The sequence below is a fragment of the Raphanus sativus genome, unplaced genomic scaffold (assembly GCF_000801105.2).
Source record: "Raphanus sativus cultivar WK10039 unplaced genomic scaffold, ASM80110v3 Scaffold0119, whole genome shotgun sequence".
Classification (NCBI taxonomy): Eukaryota; Viridiplantae; Streptophyta; class Magnoliopsida; order Brassicales; family Brassicaceae; genus Raphanus; species Raphanus sativus.
The window spans coordinates 1750-19830 of record NW_026615439.1 but is presented as its reverse complement, the minus strand read 5'-3'; the positions used below and the strand labels follow the sequence as shown (position 1 = coordinate 19830).

At 35.4% G+C, this 18081-nt stretch overlaps 3 protein-coding genes, 1 long non-coding RNA gene, 1 other non-coding gene and 1 pseudogene across 6 annotated transcripts; 2 read left to right on the top strand and 4 right to left on the bottom strand.

The window, feature by feature from the left end:
- The first annotated feature begins 2165 nt into the window (after positions 1-2165).
- LOC108850098 (tobamovirus multiplication protein 1-like) lies at positions 2166-4892 on the top strand. The gene is made up of 11 exons (XM_056996078.1): positions 2166-2565; positions 2812-2902; positions 2993-3045; positions 3219-3311; positions 3425-3496; positions 3665-3737; positions 3832-3877; positions 3962-4025; positions 4154-4207; positions 4305-4382; positions 4462-4892. The coding sequence occupies exons 1-11, from the start codon at positions 2416-2418 to the stop codon at positions 4552-4554; spliced, it is 867 nt and encodes a 288-aa protein (XP_056852058.1). The 5' UTR covers positions 2166-2415; the 3' UTR covers positions 4555-4892.
- A 278-nt stretch (positions 4893-5170) lies between these two features.
- LOC130501202 (small nucleolar RNA U3) lies at positions 5171-5387 on the top strand. Its single transcript, XR_008939574.1, has one exon. It is a non-coding gene; the product is annotated as a small nucleolar RNA U3 (small nucleolar RNA).
- An 891-nt stretch (positions 5388-6278) lies between these two features.
- LOC108833463 (peptide methionine sulfoxide reductase B5-like) lies at positions 6279-7622 on the bottom strand. 2 transcript variants are annotated; one of them, XM_018606881.2, is made up of 3 exons: positions 7326-7622; positions 6694-6850; positions 6279-6609 (listed from the first exon to the last, which is right to left on the bottom strand). In XM_018606881.2, the coding sequence occupies exons 1-3, from the start codon at positions 7589-7591 to the stop codon at positions 6451-6453; spliced, it is 582 nt and encodes a 193-aa protein (XP_018462383.1). In that variant the 5' UTR covers positions 7592-7622; the 3' UTR covers positions 6279-6450. The 2 variants fall into 2 exon arrangements, with proteins under 2 accessions (XP_018462383.1, XP_018462384.1); XM_018606882.2 differs by having other exon boundaries at positions 6279-6599.
- A 371-nt stretch (positions 7623-7993) lies between these two features.
- LOC108833461 (uncharacterized) lies at positions 7994-8546 on the bottom strand. The gene is made up of 2 exons (XM_018606880.1): positions 8343-8546; positions 7994-8269 (listed from the first exon to the last, which is right to left on the bottom strand). The coding sequence occupies exons 1-2, from the start codon at positions 8544-8546 to the stop codon at positions 7994-7996; spliced, it is 480 nt and encodes a 159-aa protein (XP_018462382.1).
- A 2038-nt stretch (positions 8547-10584) lies between these two features.
- On the bottom strand, positions 10585-12454 carry LOC130501200 (uncharacterized). Its single transcript, XR_008939573.1, has 3 exons — positions 11949-12454; positions 11622-11837; positions 10585-11389 (listed from the first exon to the last, which is right to left on the bottom strand). It is a non-coding gene; the product is annotated as an uncharacterized LOC130501200 (long non-coding RNA).
- A 526-nt stretch (positions 12455-12980) lies between these two features.
- Positions 12981-17687, bottom strand: LOC108850099 (protein DETOXIFICATION 39-like; annotated as a pseudogene).
- Between the last annotated feature and the right edge of the window lie 394 nt (positions 17688-18081).

Sequence of the window (18081 nt, the reverse complement as noted above, 5' to 3'; positions counted from 1 at the left end):
AGCTGCATGTTTTATGGAGGAGATGATCTGATCTCAACATATTCAGATAGCTGCGTGTTTTATGGAGGAGAATAGTGTTAAATACAAGGTTTCAAATGACGTTGGAACTTGATAAACTTCACAGATTCGTGTGCACGGCAGAGAATCCAGAGGTCAAGAAGAGAATGAAAAAAGTGTTTTGAATGGCTCAAGAGATTCAACTACGGCGAGATGCTAGAAATGATCTCTTTGCTGTCTTTGGAAATGCTAAAGATTTGTCTGGTTTTGATGATATTCGAGGTGGAAATGACGCAGGCCACATGGACCGTCAAATCTAAATCATTGAATTTTTGTTTGATTATTCTGTACACATATATGTTCCATGTTTCATTCCTTAGGCTCTTTTGATTAATCCACCAGTTCTTTGTTCCTGCATTATTTTTCCTTCTCGTAGTTTATTATGTAAAACACACACGTGTTTTTGATGTGTAACTTAATTCTAGATTTGTCTGGTTCTGATGATTTTATAATGTTTTTAACAACCTTTTTCCTTTGTAATAAAATGTAGGTATGAACGTTCTGGATTCCGTTCGCTTTTTATCCGGATCTTTTACGTTTTAGACATTTAGATTTAATAGATATTAGTAAATTTTAGTTTGGATTCAGATTAGTTTTTCTCGAATTCAGATTGGTTCGGGTATATAAATAAAATATTTTATAAAATATATGTAATTTTCAAATCTATATAGGATCTGGTAGAATATTTAGAATTCGAAAAGAAAGTTAAAATCCTATCAAATATAATCAAAATCTATCATACAGAGGAGACTTCATATATATCAACTTTTTTTACAGATAACTTAAAACAAATTATTAATAATTAAAATAAAATATTTTAAACTTTAAATTTTACATTTTATATTTAAACTTTCATATTACTTTAAAGTGTTACAAAAAATAATAACAAAAATTTGTTGCTAAAAATATATTTTAACTAAATCATAAAATAAAATATAGAAAATAGAATAAAAAATTAAAGATTGGATATTCATATATTTTTAAGTTGAAAATAAATTGGTTTTTATCGGGTTTGGATCTATTTGGTTAATTTTTTCGAATTTAGTCTGTTCAGATCTATTCGGACGATTCTAGTTTTTTGGATAGAAAAATCTTGAACCCAATATGTATTTGTAAATTTTTGGTTCAGTTTTTAATTTGTATTTTTGAGTCGGTTCTGGTTTGGATTTTCAGATCGGATTAAAATATCCAAACCTAGAAAAAATGTCTTTCTTTTTCTTTCTTTTTTTTGCCATATGAATGATTTTATAAAATGGATCAAAGCCCATCCGAGATACAATAACACGAGGCCCATTAAATCGGTCCAAAAAGAAAATTACAACTTGGGCCTAAAGCCCGCCCACACAAACAAAGGGAAGAAACCCTAATCTTCGCGGCTCGCCGTCACCAATGCCGCCGCACCATCTCCATTCGAACCTGAGCTGCCCTCACCGCTTAGAGAACCATCTATCAGAGAGTCTCAGACGGTCTCATCCGAATCCAAGCCAACATAAAACCCATACACCAAACACCATCTACGAGGTTAACTGATTAACCGGCTACCATCGATCCCTCGCCACCGTCATCCGAGACGTATCAGGAGAAGAACCAAGAGTCGGCTATGGTTTGAGGCACGACCTTGCAGAAGAAAGAACCCGAAAAAACTAGAAGAAGCTAAAACAACAACCAAACCGGAGAGAATGATACTGGCGGAGCTATCATCTCCCGAAAGCTTGAGCCGGCGAAGGCGGTGCTGACGAAACCACTGTCTTCCGGAGACAAGGGCCGACGGTCATAAAGCTGCAGAAGCCTCTATTCCCCGAAAAAAACTGGACTCAGAGCATACGAGTACCTCGGTTTACCGTCCTTCAACCTCACCGCGGAACCGGAGAAAACAGAGATGCCGTCGCACACCCCACGAACGGAGTGCTTCCCGGGACAAAACCCTAACCTAGAACCACCAGTATATCGAGAAGGGAACAGTAGATCGAAACCCGCAGCAAATCTAATGTCTTTTTTATTTGTTTGGGTAAATAAGAAATTGATTTTACTTTTATTTTTGAGTGATGAAAAATCATAAAATATTCAAAGGGACGTGTGAGAGAAGGCCAGACGCTACAGACACCCTACACCGTGTCGTAAAGACCGCATGATTCACGACCGTTGGATCTTCATTTCTATCTTCTTCTTCTTCCCTTCTCTCTCTCTATCTCTCTGCCATCTGACCTGTTGGGGTTACAGATATTCAAACAACTCATCCATCTCCTTTGTTCGCCTCTCTCTGGATTCGAAAGAACTGATTAGGAGATTTCTCGATTTGATTCAAACCGTACCTCACCTGGCAAAGAGACGAACATAACAGATTAACAAAGGAGGAGGATGACGGATTCGAGCCTGGTGATGATGGCACAAATATTGGCGACGGAGATGACGAATTGGTGGGAGGAGGTTAACGAGTCAACTGAGTGGCAAGATGGGATCTTCTTCGCTCTCTCTGGTGCTTATGCTCTTGTCTCCGCCATCGCTCTTGTACGTTCACCTCTCTCTCTCTCTCTCAAAGTCCTCATCTTTAAGATAAAAAGTCAAACCTTTTTTTGCTGTCTAGGCTCTTGATTTGAGGTGGTGTCTAGGGTCAAATCAAATCCTTGCGTGCTTGACATGTCTTTCCTCTTTATGTTATCGTGTTTGTTTGAGGAAAGTTATGTACTTTATTATTGGATGATGTGTTGTTGACCTTTTTGTGTGGATTTGGATTGTTGTTGTTGGCAATGGCAGGTCCAGTTGGTAAGGATCCAAATGAGAGTGCCTGAGTATGGCTGGACCACTCAGAAGGTCTTTCATCTTATGAACTTTGTCGTCAATGGAGGTCATCATCATCATCTCTGTTTTTCTTTCCTTCCACCTCCTTTGGATTTTGTATGTTGTTTCTGACAAACCTTTTTCTATGTGTGTGCAGTTCGCGCTGTTCTATTTGGATTTCACCATCAAGTGTTTCTCGTCCATCCCAAGGTGAGAGAGAGAGTCTCTGCATAAGCTTTTGAGTGGTGACTTTGACCGTGGTGTGGTGTTTGTTCCTCTGCTCAGTTTGTGTTGTCACCGTAGCTCTGGTTTTTTGTTTGTTTGATTTTTGAAGGCTGCATCACTTTAAAGTATTCTAACTGTTCTTGCTGAGTTAAATGCAGGCTCTTTGCTGGATACTATTGGATCTTCCGGGGCTCCTCTTCTTCTCGGCTTACACACTGCTCGTGCTGTTCTGGGCAGAGATATATCACCAGGCAAGTACCTTTAAAGGATCTTTTTTTTTATTTTGCATGCGTTGATTTTATTTTTGATTTACCACACAAGCTCTGAATATGTATATATATATGTTGTTGACACTAATGAGCAGGCAAGAAGCTTACCAACGGATAAGCTTCGGATAACGTATATCTCAGTCAATGTGGCTGTATATTTGGCTCAGGTTCTTATGGTTTTCTATATTTTTATTTTCGTTTTTCTATGTTGTGGTTACTGAGTTTTCTTTGATACAAAGAATCTCTTTGAACCGTTCTCACTTTTTTTTTTGTTATAAATTTTGGGTGAATCGAAAGACTTTTAAGTCTGATATTGTAATCCATGTCTTTATCAGGTTGTTATATGGGTATGCATCTGGGTCAATGATAACAGCACTGTGGAGTTAGTTGGAAAGATATTTATGTCAGGTAGTGTTTTTTGCATGGTCAAGCAAGTTTGCTAAGCCCGTTATTGCTCAACTCAGTATTGATTTTTATTTGTGTATTTTACTTTTTCTTCTAGTTGTGTCTTTCATCGCGGCGTTAGGCTTCTTGCTCTACGGAGGAAGGTAGTGTTTTTACTTGTCTCGTAATCAAAGTGTCTGAAAGTTCTTCAATGGCTTTTCTTATGTATTCATTTGTATGCTATGTAGATTGTTTATTATGCTAAGAAGGTTCCCTATTGAGTCAAAAGGAAGAAGGAAGAAGCTCCATGAGGTAGTCCTTGTGCTTGTTTGTGCATCTTTGTCTTAGTTTCACCGAACTTTAAACACTTACATCGCTGCCTTCAAATCTGTTGCTTCTCATCGATTAGCCTTTGTAATGGAAATGTTATTCAATTGCAGGTTGGATCCGTGACAGCCATATGCTTCACCTGCTTCCTCATTAGATGCATTGTGGTAAGCTCTGGGATATGAACACCTAAAATTGAAATACTTATCTTGAGTTTTGCTGATGATTGTTCCTTTTTTTATGTAATCCTTGCAAAACTTTCAGGTGGGTGTATCAGCTTTTGACAGGGATTTAACGCTGGATGTTCTTGATCATCCCGTTCTGAACTTAATCTACTATATGGTAAGTAACTAAAGACCTTTCTTTAATTCTCTATCTCTTAGTGCATCCACTAATTGGAAGAAGAAAAAAAAAAACACAGGTGGTTGAAGTACTTCCATCGGCACTAGTCCTCTTCATTCTGCGTAAGCTACCTCCAAAGAGAGTATCAGCTCAATACCATCCCATCCAGTAGGCTTTTGTCTGAAGTCTATCACACGGTGAGTCTGATGATGTTTCAAGAGAGAGTAAAGAATCAGTTGGGGGCAAAAAAAAAAAGACTAAAGAAGAAGAAATCGTTGTGGAATCTGCGTGAGTTTTTGGATTGCAAGATCATAAATGATTTTTACAGCTTTAGTACTCTAATGTTACTACTACTTTGAAAAATCTGGTCAGGACAAGAGGTTTAACATTTGTTTGGAGTGTTCATGTTATGTTGGGTTGAAAATAAACAAACTGTTTAATTTTGTTTATTGTTAAAATCCTGCCATTCTAATAAGGTTTGAATAAAACAGATCTTTTACATTTTGCTAATTATGTTCTGTTGTTTTTGTAATTGCATTATCTTTGGGAAAAGTTACGATGTTTGATGCACTGTAATATTCCTTTTAATGTTAAAAATTAGATTTTAAAATAATTTAGTAGCGTCTTTTTCGTAATCAACTTGTTGCGAACAATTTTAATTTACTATTTTCTAATAAATGCTTACACGTGTCACGGAAGTAGTTATAAGTTGGGAACTAAAAAGTCCCACATCGGAGAGACATATAACGTCTCGATTGTTTATATATGTCTAGAAAGCATCAGTGGTCACGACCTTACTTGAACAGGATCTGTTCTATAGGGGAGTACCTTTGCCTCCTTGATTTCTAAGGAGACAGTCCCTTAACCCTGGTTGATGAATAATGGCCGTGCGATTTGAGTGTGATTAACGGCTACGATTGTTTTCGGACTATCCGAGCTGTAGAGGATCGCTACCTGGTCTGGTCTTGACCTAGCCAGGGTGGTCGCACGGTTGTCTGACAGGAAGAAACCTCTCAATGAGTTTATTCAAGATCTTAGTTATTCTAAGAAGAAATATGTTATTCTAATAAGGTTTGACTGTATATATGTGTGATTAAACCGATTTGTCAGAGCAGTTTCCTTCATCGTTTGGTCTTTCAACTTCCGTTCATATATATGCACAAAGGCAGAGACATAAGAAGGTCAGGCATAAAACTTGCACATTATCCACAAGTATAAAGATCAAGACTCAAAGAAAGAAGAGTACATCATTTGCTCCTTTCTAACATTATCTCAACATACATGAACTGTGCTGTGTGGCTTGTGGAAAGATTAAGTTCATCAAAAGGCGCAGGAGCAAACCACGACAGGCTCATCAACAAATAAAGCTTTGAGGAAAGGGTGGGTTTTTAAGGGCCGTCGATCAGTCATTCGTGGATACACAAGTAGTAAGCGTGACCTGCTATCATTCCCTACACATATTGGATAAAACTTAAGGATAAAGAGGGACGAAGATGTGTATGGAGTCGAGTTAAAATAGAGAATGTGCACCAGAAGATCCCCCCGCCCCCCAGGTATCTCCACCAACAAGGATAGAGAATCCAAGAAGCACCTGCAAATGTCAAGAAATGACAACTCACCCATGGTAAATACGCTGCTGTGAAAAGGAAAAAACCAAGGAAACTCATGTGGATGTAAAGATGCCAGCGTCTTTACCAAGTAAGTAATCGTTAAGCTTCAAAAGCTTATAACCCAAGCAACACATGTGTTTTAAAGACTTTTAGTTGTGTTTTGTGATGTTTAGTTTTTTTTTTTGTCTCTTGTCACAGCTTCTCAATTCGTATTAGATAGATATATGAAGATCAGTGGTGTCGCTATTGAAAAAATGTGGTCGAGAAACAAGAGTGATTCGAGTCATTTCTAAGAAACATTATTCACCAATCTTTATATGACAATAACCAAGAGTCTCAAGACTTCAATTCGACGACCTTATTACTACTAGCAGTCACACTAGTTTCACAGAGCAAAGACAAAACAAAATGCGAGCCAGCGAAGTTTCACACATCACAAGTATACATTATTATTATTATCACAAGGTTGCATCCCCCGGTGCGAACTTGAGGGAGACACTGTTGACACAGTGTCGCTCATCGGTAGGAGTAGGGAAACCTTCTCCTTTGAAAACATGTCCGAGATGTCCTCCACAAGCCGCACAAGTGATCTCGATTCTTCTCCCGTCTGGATCCGCCTGAGTAAACATGTTAAAAAAGATAAGTGGTTCAGTTTCTCAAAAAACCATGAATGATAAGTCTTGATTTTAGAGAAATCTTACGGTTCGGTTAATGGCCCCTGGGAGGCCGTCAAAGAAAGCAGGCCAGCCACAGCCAGAGTCGAACTTGGTGGCGGATTTGTATAGAGGAGTCCCACATCCTGCGCAGCTATAGATCCCGTCTGCGAATACTTTGTTGTATTCTCCTGTCCCTGGATATCTACATTTACATGTGTAAAAGACCACAGTTAGAACAATCATGTTACAGAACACGGGACACTATTTTTTAATTTATTTTTTTAAAAATATAAATGGGACGCTATTTTTCACTCCCTAATATATTCACTGATCCTTCAACCACAGAGAAGATTCAACTGTTGGTATTAGAGAGCCAAGAAAGGGTAAAGCATAACAAATCAAGACACAAGAGTGAGATGCATCATCTCCTAAGAGTAAGGTTCGTAGCAACTAAGACGTTCAGACCCACAGAAAACAGTGAAAATTTTGAAAATTGTATTGAAAGTTTTGATCTTTCAGAAAACGTATCTCTTAATTGTTAATCTAGTAGTAAGAGTAAGGTTCATAGCATCTATAAGACGGATCAGAATTCAGAAGCAAAGGTGAAAACTTTTGAAGATTCTATTGAAAAGTTCTGATCTTTCACTCCTGATTTGTTAACTACATGCCACACATACTCAGTGCCTTTCTGCCTGAGGATCCTGAATTGCTCAGGAGATAGAATCGCACGCCACTCTTCCTCTGCCTTGTTAACCGATCCGGGAGCTGAAGAACCCATTGATGTGATGCGACGACCACCGCGAAAACCTCGACGAAGGAGGTTGAGATTCGGGGGAGAGGAAGCAAATCGAGGTGTAACCAAGGCTTTTTTGATCGTGGAGGAGGTCAAAGACGTGGCTGAAGATAGACGCAGCACAGATGATGATACCACGTTCAACGCCATACTCTCGCCTTTGTTTATGGATTCTCCTTCGCATTTGCTTTCTCGAAGAAGAATATTCAGTTTAACTTGGGCCTAGTTTGTAAGGCCTTTTTAGGGTCCAGTATCCTCCACTCATGCTTAAGAAGAGAGTGAGATAAAGGGCTCTGTTCTCGTCAGTCCGCTAGTGGTAACTGATTAACAGCAACGGTTGGATATGTTATGTCTATTTGTTTTTCGTTAGAGTTAATTAGTTTGTGACACCTAAAAAAACATATGTCTGAATAACCAGAAGAAGATATAGGTTTGCAACAAACGCTAAAACTCTACTGCAAAAAGAACTGAAACAAGAGAAAACAAAAAAAATATATTGGAGAGTATTAAATCTTAACTACTAAACTGATGGATTTCTTCAAAAAAAAAAAACTACTGAGCTGATGGAGTTGCTTTTTCTTCCATGGTACAGTCCACCTTCTTGTCTTCTCCTTCAAACAATTTCGCTATAAATCCACTCTTCGACACAGAGCTTTTAGGATCTGTCTCCATTGCGATGCCATTGTTGTTATTGTTGTCTCCACTCAATATACTCTTGTTCCCAAGCTCTAGCTGAAGCCCATGCGGCACTTTCTCTCCTGTACAAACCGGTTCCACCGACATAAGATCAAACCCACGACCCTCACCAGGAGATTTCTGCTGCTCTTTCTGTGCCAAGACAAGATTATCTTGATCAGTATTCACCATCGTCTTCGTCTCTGGAGCTGGAAAAAAACTCCACCAGACGAGTCGCAGCTTCGCCATTGCTGTCCTTTGACGTTGAAGACAAAGCTCGAGCAGGTTTAGAAACGTCCAAATCAGTGACAGCATCTTTCATTGGTTCATCATTAGGAGGTAGAGACTGATCATCAGTCTGGTTCTTGATCTCTTCTCTCGTGAACATTTTAACATTAGGAGCCACATCGTTTGCTGGAGTCACCGGCATTACTTTCCCTCGTGCGAGAAGATAAACTATAAGTAACAATTATATAAAGCAAATGGAAAGTTCTAATGCACATAGACGAGTGTGTATTATTTTACATTGCAAATCTACAGAACATTTTAGGGTTTCACTCTAATTCAATTTAATTGGTATATAAGAAAGGGCTAATTGTTGCATAAATATTCTTCGGAATCGTGGAACTGATTTAAGACCAAATCAGAGCACCGAAGAAACCTGAAGATCAAGAGATCCATCATTTCAGGGTGACAATAAAAAAAAGAATGAAGATTCCAATCACTAAACCAAGAAACTAAAAAACGTATCAACCCTTTGCATGATTAAACAAAAAAAGACCAGAAAGTTTTGTTTAATGTTTTTATATTACCTTTCACACAATTTTGAAAATTCAATGTTTTCTCAGAATAGAATCACAAATGTAAGCTTTTGAGTGTACTAGGGGCGGTGCCCCGCGCAAGCGCGGGGTTATTGACAATGATACATGTGATTCCTACCAATCAATCAGAGGCTGAGCTAGGTCGAGAGAATCCTTCCTTGTATGTAAAGTTAAAGATTTGCATGCAATGTTGGCTTGCAGTAAAAAAATGTGAAATTACACTTAGTACGAAACATGTATGCCGTGTGGATAGTGATGTCCATTTTGGAAAAAAAAAAAATAGTGATACCCATTTCAGAGGGGTTTTGTATTTGGTGCTGCTGCGATGGATCAATAAGTGGAGAGAGATCAGTTGTGTTTTTTTTTTGTTTTAACACAAAGGAGGTGGTTTTAGTTTTCAGTATTTGGTTGTTTGTTGTATGAATTATTAGTGTATACGTATAGTATTTATACTATTATTTATGAAGTGATTTTACTTACTTGTCATGTTCTCCATAATTTTAGCTAATTTTGTTTATTTGTCATGTTTTATTAAATTTAAACTAAATTATCATTGATTTATTATTTGTTTTTAGCTGAGTCACTAATTTATTAATTTCAAAATAGCTTTGATGAATCTTGTATAAATAAAAACGAATTTTATTTCTATTAGTCATAAATTTATATGTTATATTAGCTTTTCTTATTTGTCATATTTTTATTAGGTTTTAGACTTTTAGATAGTTTATTGGTTTATTATTAGTTTCTAACTATTCACTATTTTATTAACTTAAATAATACCCTTACTGAATTTATATATAAATAAAAACGAATTTTATTTTAATGATATAAAGTTTATATGTAATATGCTATATTAAATAATTGATTACAAAATAATATTATAGATTTAAAAAAAAAAAAAAAAAAAGATAACTCTTATATATATATTGTGTGCCTATCTGAAAACAATATTTTTATTATAAAGTTAAAAAAAATTAAGATACAAAACAATTTATAATTAAATATTAGTTAACCAAAAAATATAAATATATTTTCTAAACTATCTCTAAGATATGAGTGTTTTAAAAAAACTTAACACACTAATATTTGACATATATATTTTGATAAAAGATATTTGACATATATAAATATTTTGATGTTTGATTTAATTGGTTAAAAACATAAATAATAATTTATTATGCTGGTTTTAGATTAGTAAGACATAAACTAATAAGTATTTATAAAAAATTTATGCCCGCATATGCGGGCAAAACATCTAGTAACATGTATATAACATGTTGACAATAAAAGTTTTCTAATACTTTAAAAAAGTGTAAAAAGTGGTGGATTTGGGTGATTTTTTTGGTTTAGTTGAAGAGGTTTTAATTGATATATTAAAGTGAAGTTTTGATACAAGAAACAAATCAGAAGCGAAAGCCAAGATTATAAAACAAAAATCAGATTGTGGAACCAAGAAAAGTTGTGAGAAAGTTCTCGTAGTCACCAGAAACATATCAGAAACATCAGCAACAGTGTTATCAATACGTTATCTTTTACATTTTGAAATTGTTTCTTGGTAAAGATGTTTCTCCACAGATATATTCATATTCAAATGTCAAAAGCTACCGGATATATTAAATCTAAATTGGAAAAAGAAATGAAGAAGGTAATGTCTATGTCATTTTATAAATATAATCATTATCCACGAAGTAATGTCCATTAAGAATTTGTTCATCGTGTGATCTTCTCAGTGCTTTCACTCATCATTAATTATCCATGAAGCAAGTACATCTCAGTCTTACTACAAACCAAAGGTTCAATTTTCTGCACCCTTATTTACAAAGACAAGACCACAAATCTCTACTCCTTGCATGCCTTTGACCATCGGCCCGAACCTCCGCAGCCAAAGCTTCCTTATTGACCTCAACAGAGCCACGCCTCTATTACTAAACTGCTCCACCGCCGCCAAATCCACTTCTTACCACTCCATCAGACAAGATCGACCAGTCAATACCAGGCTCCTTCAAGACATCATTGGCTTACTATACACACCTAATGGAATATACTCCATGGACGGCGAAAAGATCTCTACGTTACTTTGACGTGCACTGACGATGCTACTGCGTTGAAACCTACCCCCAAGGATTTCGGTGGATCCATTGGTCTCGCTAACAACCACTTACTTATCTGTTCCCTCCCAGCTTGTCTCCATGTACAAGCTTCCTACAAAGATGTCTCTTTGCTTGCCTTCCACGGAAGGTATAAAGTCTTATTACAATGAAGATTTTTGGATCGGCGGTGGTCCTTTTTTCTATCTCCCTTACCTTAAAGATGCGTCTAAGATCTTTGCCTCGACGACTTGATTATAATTTATTGTCTTTCTTGATCCTTTTGATATTTGAATCTGCTCAATATTTTTAGTACCTTTGCAAAGTCTCTTCTCAGAAATCAATGCAACCATATATCTTACAACCTGTACGAAGAAGAAAACAAAGTGGCGTCTCAGATCAGTGTCTCCAGGATATTTATCAACGGCATGTCCAAATATAACATCAAACCCGATGCCGAGGGAAGAAAATAAATGTCAATGAAAGCGGAGCTTAAGACCTTATTAAGCTTGTAAGTTTCTCTGAGTTAATAGATATTGCGAGACCCTAATATAGTTATATGTATTTGACATGATTATGATCTAAGAGAAGAAAAACCTTTGCGAAGGGAGAAGGCACAGAAGAAGCAATGTATTCTTCAAGCGATGAGTCAAAGAGAGAACATTAAGCATTCTTCACAGCAATCAGATAGTTTGGAGAAGTGGTGGGAGAGACCTATACGATAACTTTCAGTTTATCTTTGCTTTTCTTTTTTTCCTTCAAGACCATGTTCGTTCGCAGAGCCTTGCATATCTCTTTGGTGGATCATGGATCCTACAAAATCACAGTTTTAATGCCAATAAATCAGAAGCGTTTCATTTTAAAGAGGATAAAAGACATCAAATCTCAATAATTTTAAATGAAATGTCACTACCAACAATTTACCTGACAGAGGAGAGAATATCAATAAGATCTTTGCCATAAGTTCAGTTATTTCGAAAGTGAAAGAACAGAGGAAATGGAGAAAACAATAGATGATGAAGGAGTTATAGGTGGAATTCATCGCTGGAAAGTCGTTATGTATAAAGTAAATGTAACCACCGGTCGAAACGGCTCGAGTGGGAGTTATGAAGTATTCGTAATAACACAGCATGTTTGGACTTCCATGGTGAGCAAAAGAGTCACAGTCACAGCACCGGAAGAAGACATTATCGAAGAATCTTGCAACGCTTGATGAAGAAGATTAACAGAGAGTGGTTGTGGGTGTTTATCCCAACTCTCAACCCTCTCCATTTTAGTGATTCGACGTGAAGGCAACGGAGAGGTCACCAGCTTAATGATAATAACATTTATTGGCGAGATTAAGAGAAATACGTTGAACCTAGGAGAGGCTAAGAGATGATAGAAGAATTCATTGTCTTTGCAGTCTAAGATCTGAGGAGAATGTGAAGTTGAAGAGACAAAAGACGATAACATTGAAACCCTAATACTGTATCAATCACAAAACGCAGAGTTCAGTTCATTAACCAAACTCATATGCATAACCAAACGTACCAAATGACTGAACCAAAGAGGAAAACCGAAATCAAACGGGAGAACAAATGTCCTAACCAAACCGAGAACAATATGGGGCCCACAAATCATTAAAAATATGCCGAGGTGGACACATTGAGAAGAGAGGAAAGTCCCTCATTATATATATGATTTTGGAATGTTTTCTTCGAATACAATCTCAAGTTTTGCTCTCTTGCAGTTTCTGTGGCCTTTGTTTTCATACCTTCACATTCCGATTTGTACGCAACATAATGGGCTTTTTTACGTAATGATTCTTTTGTTATATTTATAATTACTTTCAGAACAATTATCTCCTTCTAATTCAATTTGGTTATCATAAATTGCGTATATAATGCCAAGGCAAATTAATGAGTTCAAAAATCTATAAGATAATGCCTAACGTATAGAGTGACTAGAAATAATTAATGATTCAAGTAACTTTTATAGTTTAAACAGAGTGAATAACATACATTAGTTATTCCATAATGTGGTTAAACATACATTATTTCAGTTGAAATTAACGAACCATATCATTCATGATCCATGTACCTCCCAAACATTTTTATAATTTAGTTTAGGAGTGGCGCCTTCTTGTCATCCCACATATCCAGACGTTTTCTTGCCTTTTTCACCTAAATCATTGCATGATAATAATATAATTTCAACACTCCCAAAGCAAAATTTTACTAAAATATGATTTAAAATCAATATGATGAGACTTGATATCACGTAACACTAACCTCATTATCCCAATCTGTTTGATAGGTAACGTAAAGTAAGATGAGGGTTTGCATGAGGGTACCTCCAATCATCCCGGTCCATATTCCCTATCACCAAAATTCACATAAATTAATTTACTATATAGATACAACGCATATATTATAAAGAAAATTTGAAAACGAACCTTGGCTTGTAAATTAAAAGTAAACCCGAGAACACAACCAATAGGAATACCAACAACATAGTAACAACCAACATTCACATATGCCACGAATGTCTGCCATCCACATCCCACTGCCACTCCTACAAGCACATACAAATTAGACTTTTATTTGGCCCGGTCCGTTAAACCTGTACACCGAGTATCTCAAGATTTAGCTAAAATTGATTTGCATGTATATACCGGACAAGACAGGCTGGATTCCGTTGAGAAGGATAGTAACCGCCAGAAAAGGACATAGCTCAGAGACGGCCTTAGCCACCTCAGTGTCCGACGTGAAAATGTAGCCGACGTAGTCACGCGACGCCATCAGGGCGAGCGCTTCTGCGAGTAAAATCACGAAGGAGACAAAAGTCGCCATCCATGAAGAGAACATCGCCGATTTTGGATGTTCTGCTCCAAGTTCATTACTTGTCCTGACACTGTAATAATATTTTATTTAAAATAAAGGGGTTATTGATAGAAGAATTCTAGAGAAATTATCAAATTTTGAGATTCTATTGTCATTAATTTTTGAATTTTTAAAATCTAAATGAAATCCATTGTTGTTGGAGTGATGTTTTTTAAATTTCATTCAAAAATTTTTGTTATCGAAAATTTTACTTTTCATTGATCTTAAGTTCGTGTTAAAATCTATTGTTATTAAATGCAATTTTTCTTTGGTTTTACTTAGAAGATTTAATTCTGAGAACATTATCTATACCATATGATACTTTAAAAAAAAAAATCCTATGTAATAAAATACACTAACATACAAAACATGCAAAATTGAATAATGAAATAATACAAACCACAACTTTAACATAATCCATAAACACAACTTCAGTTCTTTTCTATAATTTTACATGTACTACTCTAAAACAAAAAGAATTACAAAACTATATAAAACTGATAGAGCATAAACTACTAATCAACCATGCACTAATAGCATAATATATAGTATTTTTTAATAAATAAACAAAAGCTAAAAAAAATATATGAGATGTGTAACAAAAAAAAACGTGTCACCATTAACATATTCTTTATTAGTACTCGGAAAATAAGAAAGTACATAAAAGTCTTGAAAACTCAGGAATCTAGGCTCTTACGAAATTTGCTGAGAACAAAATAATTGAAATGATTTTCTTTCTCTTTCTCCTACCATTATCAATTTCTTACTTTAAAAATCAATAACAATCAATCGATGTTTTTAAAACCAGACCGACCCGAAAGTTGGACGGGTTCGATCATGAACCGAGTTAGGTTTATTAGCTGGTTCGACCATGAACCAGTCACTTAGCCGGATTTGATTTCAAATTTATTAAACTGATAAAAATAATTAAAATTAAAAAAAAATCAACAAACCATTCATATAAACATAAAATTAGTTTATATTTATAGTGTTTTATGTTTAAAATTTATTTATATTTTAATTATGTATCAAATTTACTAGCATGACTTTTAAATTTATATACTAAAAATATATTAATCTATATTATTAAACTAGGTTTGACCCGATCAAACTATATTAAACCGTGACCTAAAATATTTCCGGTTCAACTTTCGGTCCGATTTTAAAAACACTGATTGGTAGAATCTATATACAAATAATGCATATCTATGTAAAAATATTTGATAAAGTTGTTAAGTCTAGTTAACTTGTAAAATTCTCTCAACTATTAGAATCATCAAATTCCACAAAAATTCATATTCGAATAATCTTCCCTAATAATCAATACTTACTTATAAAAAAAGGATCAATACTTTTCTGTTTCAAAAATGTATATTTTAGTATTTTCACATATATTAACAAATATTAAACTTTTCTTATAAATATTTTTCTGTGAATAACTATTTCTCATTATTTAATCCAACATAAATTCAATAAACATAATAAATTTACCATAAATTCATAGTTTATCATTATTACCTAAAAATATATGTTTTGATATGTTTTTTTCTAAAACATTGATTTTCTTGGAGTATAGTTTATTTCAATAGTGTTGGTTAAAGAAAATGTTGATTAATGATTTGAAAGTAATTAAGAAGAAATACTAACCTTACAGCCGCATTAAAACCAACAGAGACCATGAAAGAGAATCCTGATATTGACATACTGTAACAAAAGATAAATTGTGAACAAAACAATAAAAAAAACATTGTAATCTTTTTCAAGATTCATATAAATCAAGATAATAAATGATTAATGAATTTACCAGATGGAAAGAGAATCTAGAGAGAGAGCATGATCATTGAGCAAACCAGCAAGAAGAACCAGAATCTGTGAATACCACATTTCCAAACAGATCATAACCGCCGAACCAGCAGAGAGTTTAAAAAAGCTCCAAAGACCATGGAATGATCTCCAACTAAGACCAGTCCACGTGTGTCTGAGCGTTGGACTTGTTATAATATACAAAGTTTGGGACATAACTATGAACCACCAAGAGATAGTAAGAACATAGGCAATGCCCATAAGACCTAGGTCCATTACGTAAACGGTGGTCCAGGTCAGCAATATCTGGAGCAGAAGGGCGGCACCTGAGATGTACGCGCTGGGGGTCACCACGCTTTGAGCTTGGAGGAACTTTTGGGCCGTGAAGTTGACGGCGAAAGCAAAATTTGAGGGATGAGTCCGACAATGTATAGAGATGCCATGTACGAGACTGTTTTGGGCTCACCTAGTAGGATTAGAATCGGGTACGAAAAGGTGTATAGCACTGTCATGGGCAACCCAACCAGAGCGAGGACGATTGTTGCTCGTTGGAGATAGATCCCAAGCATCTCGTATCGGTGGGCACCATATGCTTGTCCACATAGTGTCTCGACTGCACTTCCCATACCTAACTGTACAACAAACATTAAAAAGCCAAAAACAAAGTTTAATTGTATGCTTATTTTTTTTGTTGTATCCCAAACACTTCCCATATATCAAAAAAGTGTTTATAATCCATCTACTTATATTATTTGATTTCTATTTCGAAGCATACAAGAATTCTTACAAAAGGAATTAAAAAAAAAAGATTTTACAGAAAACTTTATCAAAAGATTTACGAAGTACTAACCCAAATGACACTTACAAACTCACAGTTTTTTTCTAATCATCTAATCATCACAAATTCAAATCAACAAAAAGAAAGAAAAGAATAATTAGACATGTTAATAAGAAAATGAATGGTTAAAAAAAAGTGAATGGTTTTTCTCTTTTGTACTCGGAAATTTGGTTACAATAGATTTCCCGGAAATATATGTTTTGGGGAGTAGTTACGCATGACCAGATTCGGTCCTGGATGCAAACATACACATGCTCGCGGTTTGGATAATATATGTGCGTACTGTAAGTTTTTTTTTGTAAGCTCTTACTGTAAGTTATTTACAACAAAAACTCAATAAGTTAGTTGGTTCGTGCCATACACTCAATACACATTTGGAAGGTTTGAACTTTTTGAACTCTGTCTTTTCTACTTCTAGTTTACAAATTTTCAAGGAAAATATGTATCAGAAATTTATTGTAATGAGCTGTGATAATTTGAATAGTTTCAATGTAAGTTTGTCTCTAAAGACTTTTCATCTCAATGTATGTCTTTAAAATAGTATTCATTTAATTCTTTTTTTAAATATGAAAATGTTATTTTTAACTCTAGGTTTAAAGGAAAAAATAACAATCTATTTAAGAATAAAAACTAGAAATGCAATAGATTACTTAGCGCCTATATAATACATATCAAATTGGAGAAGAATTTTTTTTTTTTTATAATATAACTAATATCAACGTGCCTCCAAATATATGTGCTAGTGCTAGCTGCTAGCTGCTGTGCACGATGACGTAAAACGTACCATGAGGCCGTAGACAAGGTTAAAGCAGCTGTTGCCGATGGACGCGGCGGCGAGTTCTTGACTGCCGATATGTCCGGCAAAGATACGGGTCGAGATACTCATTCCGCTGTTGAGCAAATAGACAAATATCGCCGGAAGTGCCAACCGGAAGAGAAGTTTCATTTCTATACATGCCCCTAAGTAGAAGCGCCTCCATGACGGAAGGCTGCTCTCCGTCAAGATGCTCTCGAGTGATCCGGCGTCCCTCAATGGTTTTCGCACAGAGTCCGTCGGATCCACCAACGGTTGCCGGAGAGTTCTCTCCGCCGTCTCAGTTGACATATCCATAGGTTAGTAATTACGTTTTTGTTTTTATCGTATGTTTTAGTGTCTAGTTATTTAGGTGATTGGTTAGCTTATAAGCCCATTTGAGTCTTAACTAGGGATGCTTGTACGTAAGGACACTTGCAAAGTTTTTTGGAGTCAAAATAAATATACTCTCTTTGTTTAATTTTAGCTATTATTTTAGGCTTTTGCCCACATATTAAAAAAATATTTAACTTTATATATTTTATATAAATCAGTATTATTATACACATAATCATATTTTAAATAATAAAAATAGAATAACATATAAACTAAAATGGTTTTGCATTGAAATAAAACGATACTTTTTTAAAAACAAAAGTTTTTCTACAATGACAACTAAATCGAAACGGAAGAAATAATATATATTAAGCTCCGTTCGGTTTGTAGTAGGAAATATGATTACTTCAAAAAAATGGATAT

Bases quoted from the DNA above. Each gene is read 5' to 3' on its own strand.
- LOC108850098 (XM_056996078.1), top strand. From the start codon at position 2,416: ATGACGGATTCGAGCCTGGTGATGATGGCACAAATATTGGCGACGGAG. The intron at 2,903-2,992 runs GTCATCATCATC...ATGTGTGTGCAG, and splicing joins GAACTTTGTCGTCAATGGAG to TTCGCGCTGTTCTATTTGGA. The intron at 3,046-3,218 runs GTGAGAGAGAGA...AGTTAAATGCAG, and splicing joins TGTTTCTCGTCCATCCCAAG to GCTCTTTGCTGGATACTATT.
- LOC108833463 (XM_018606882.2), bottom strand. From the start codon at position 7,591: ATGGCGTTGAACGTGGTATCATCATCTGTGCTGCGTCTATCTTCAGCC. The intron at 6,851-7,325 runs GTATGTGTGGCA...ATGTAAATGTAG, and splicing joins CTCAGGCAGAAAGGCACTGA to ATATCCAGGGACAGGAGAAT. The intron at 6,600-6,693 runs GTAAGATTTCTC...AGGCGGATCCAG, and splicing joins CAGGGGCCATTAACCGAACC to ACGGGAGAAGAATCGAGATC.
- LOC108833461 (XM_018606880.1), bottom strand. From the start codon at position 8,546: ATGCCGGTGACTCCAGCAAACGATGTGGCTCCTAATGTTAAAATGTTC. The intron at 8,270-8,342 runs GTGGAGTTTTTT...GTCTTGGCACAG, and splicing joins GCGAAGCTGCGACTCGTCTG to AAAGAGCAGCAGAAATCTCC.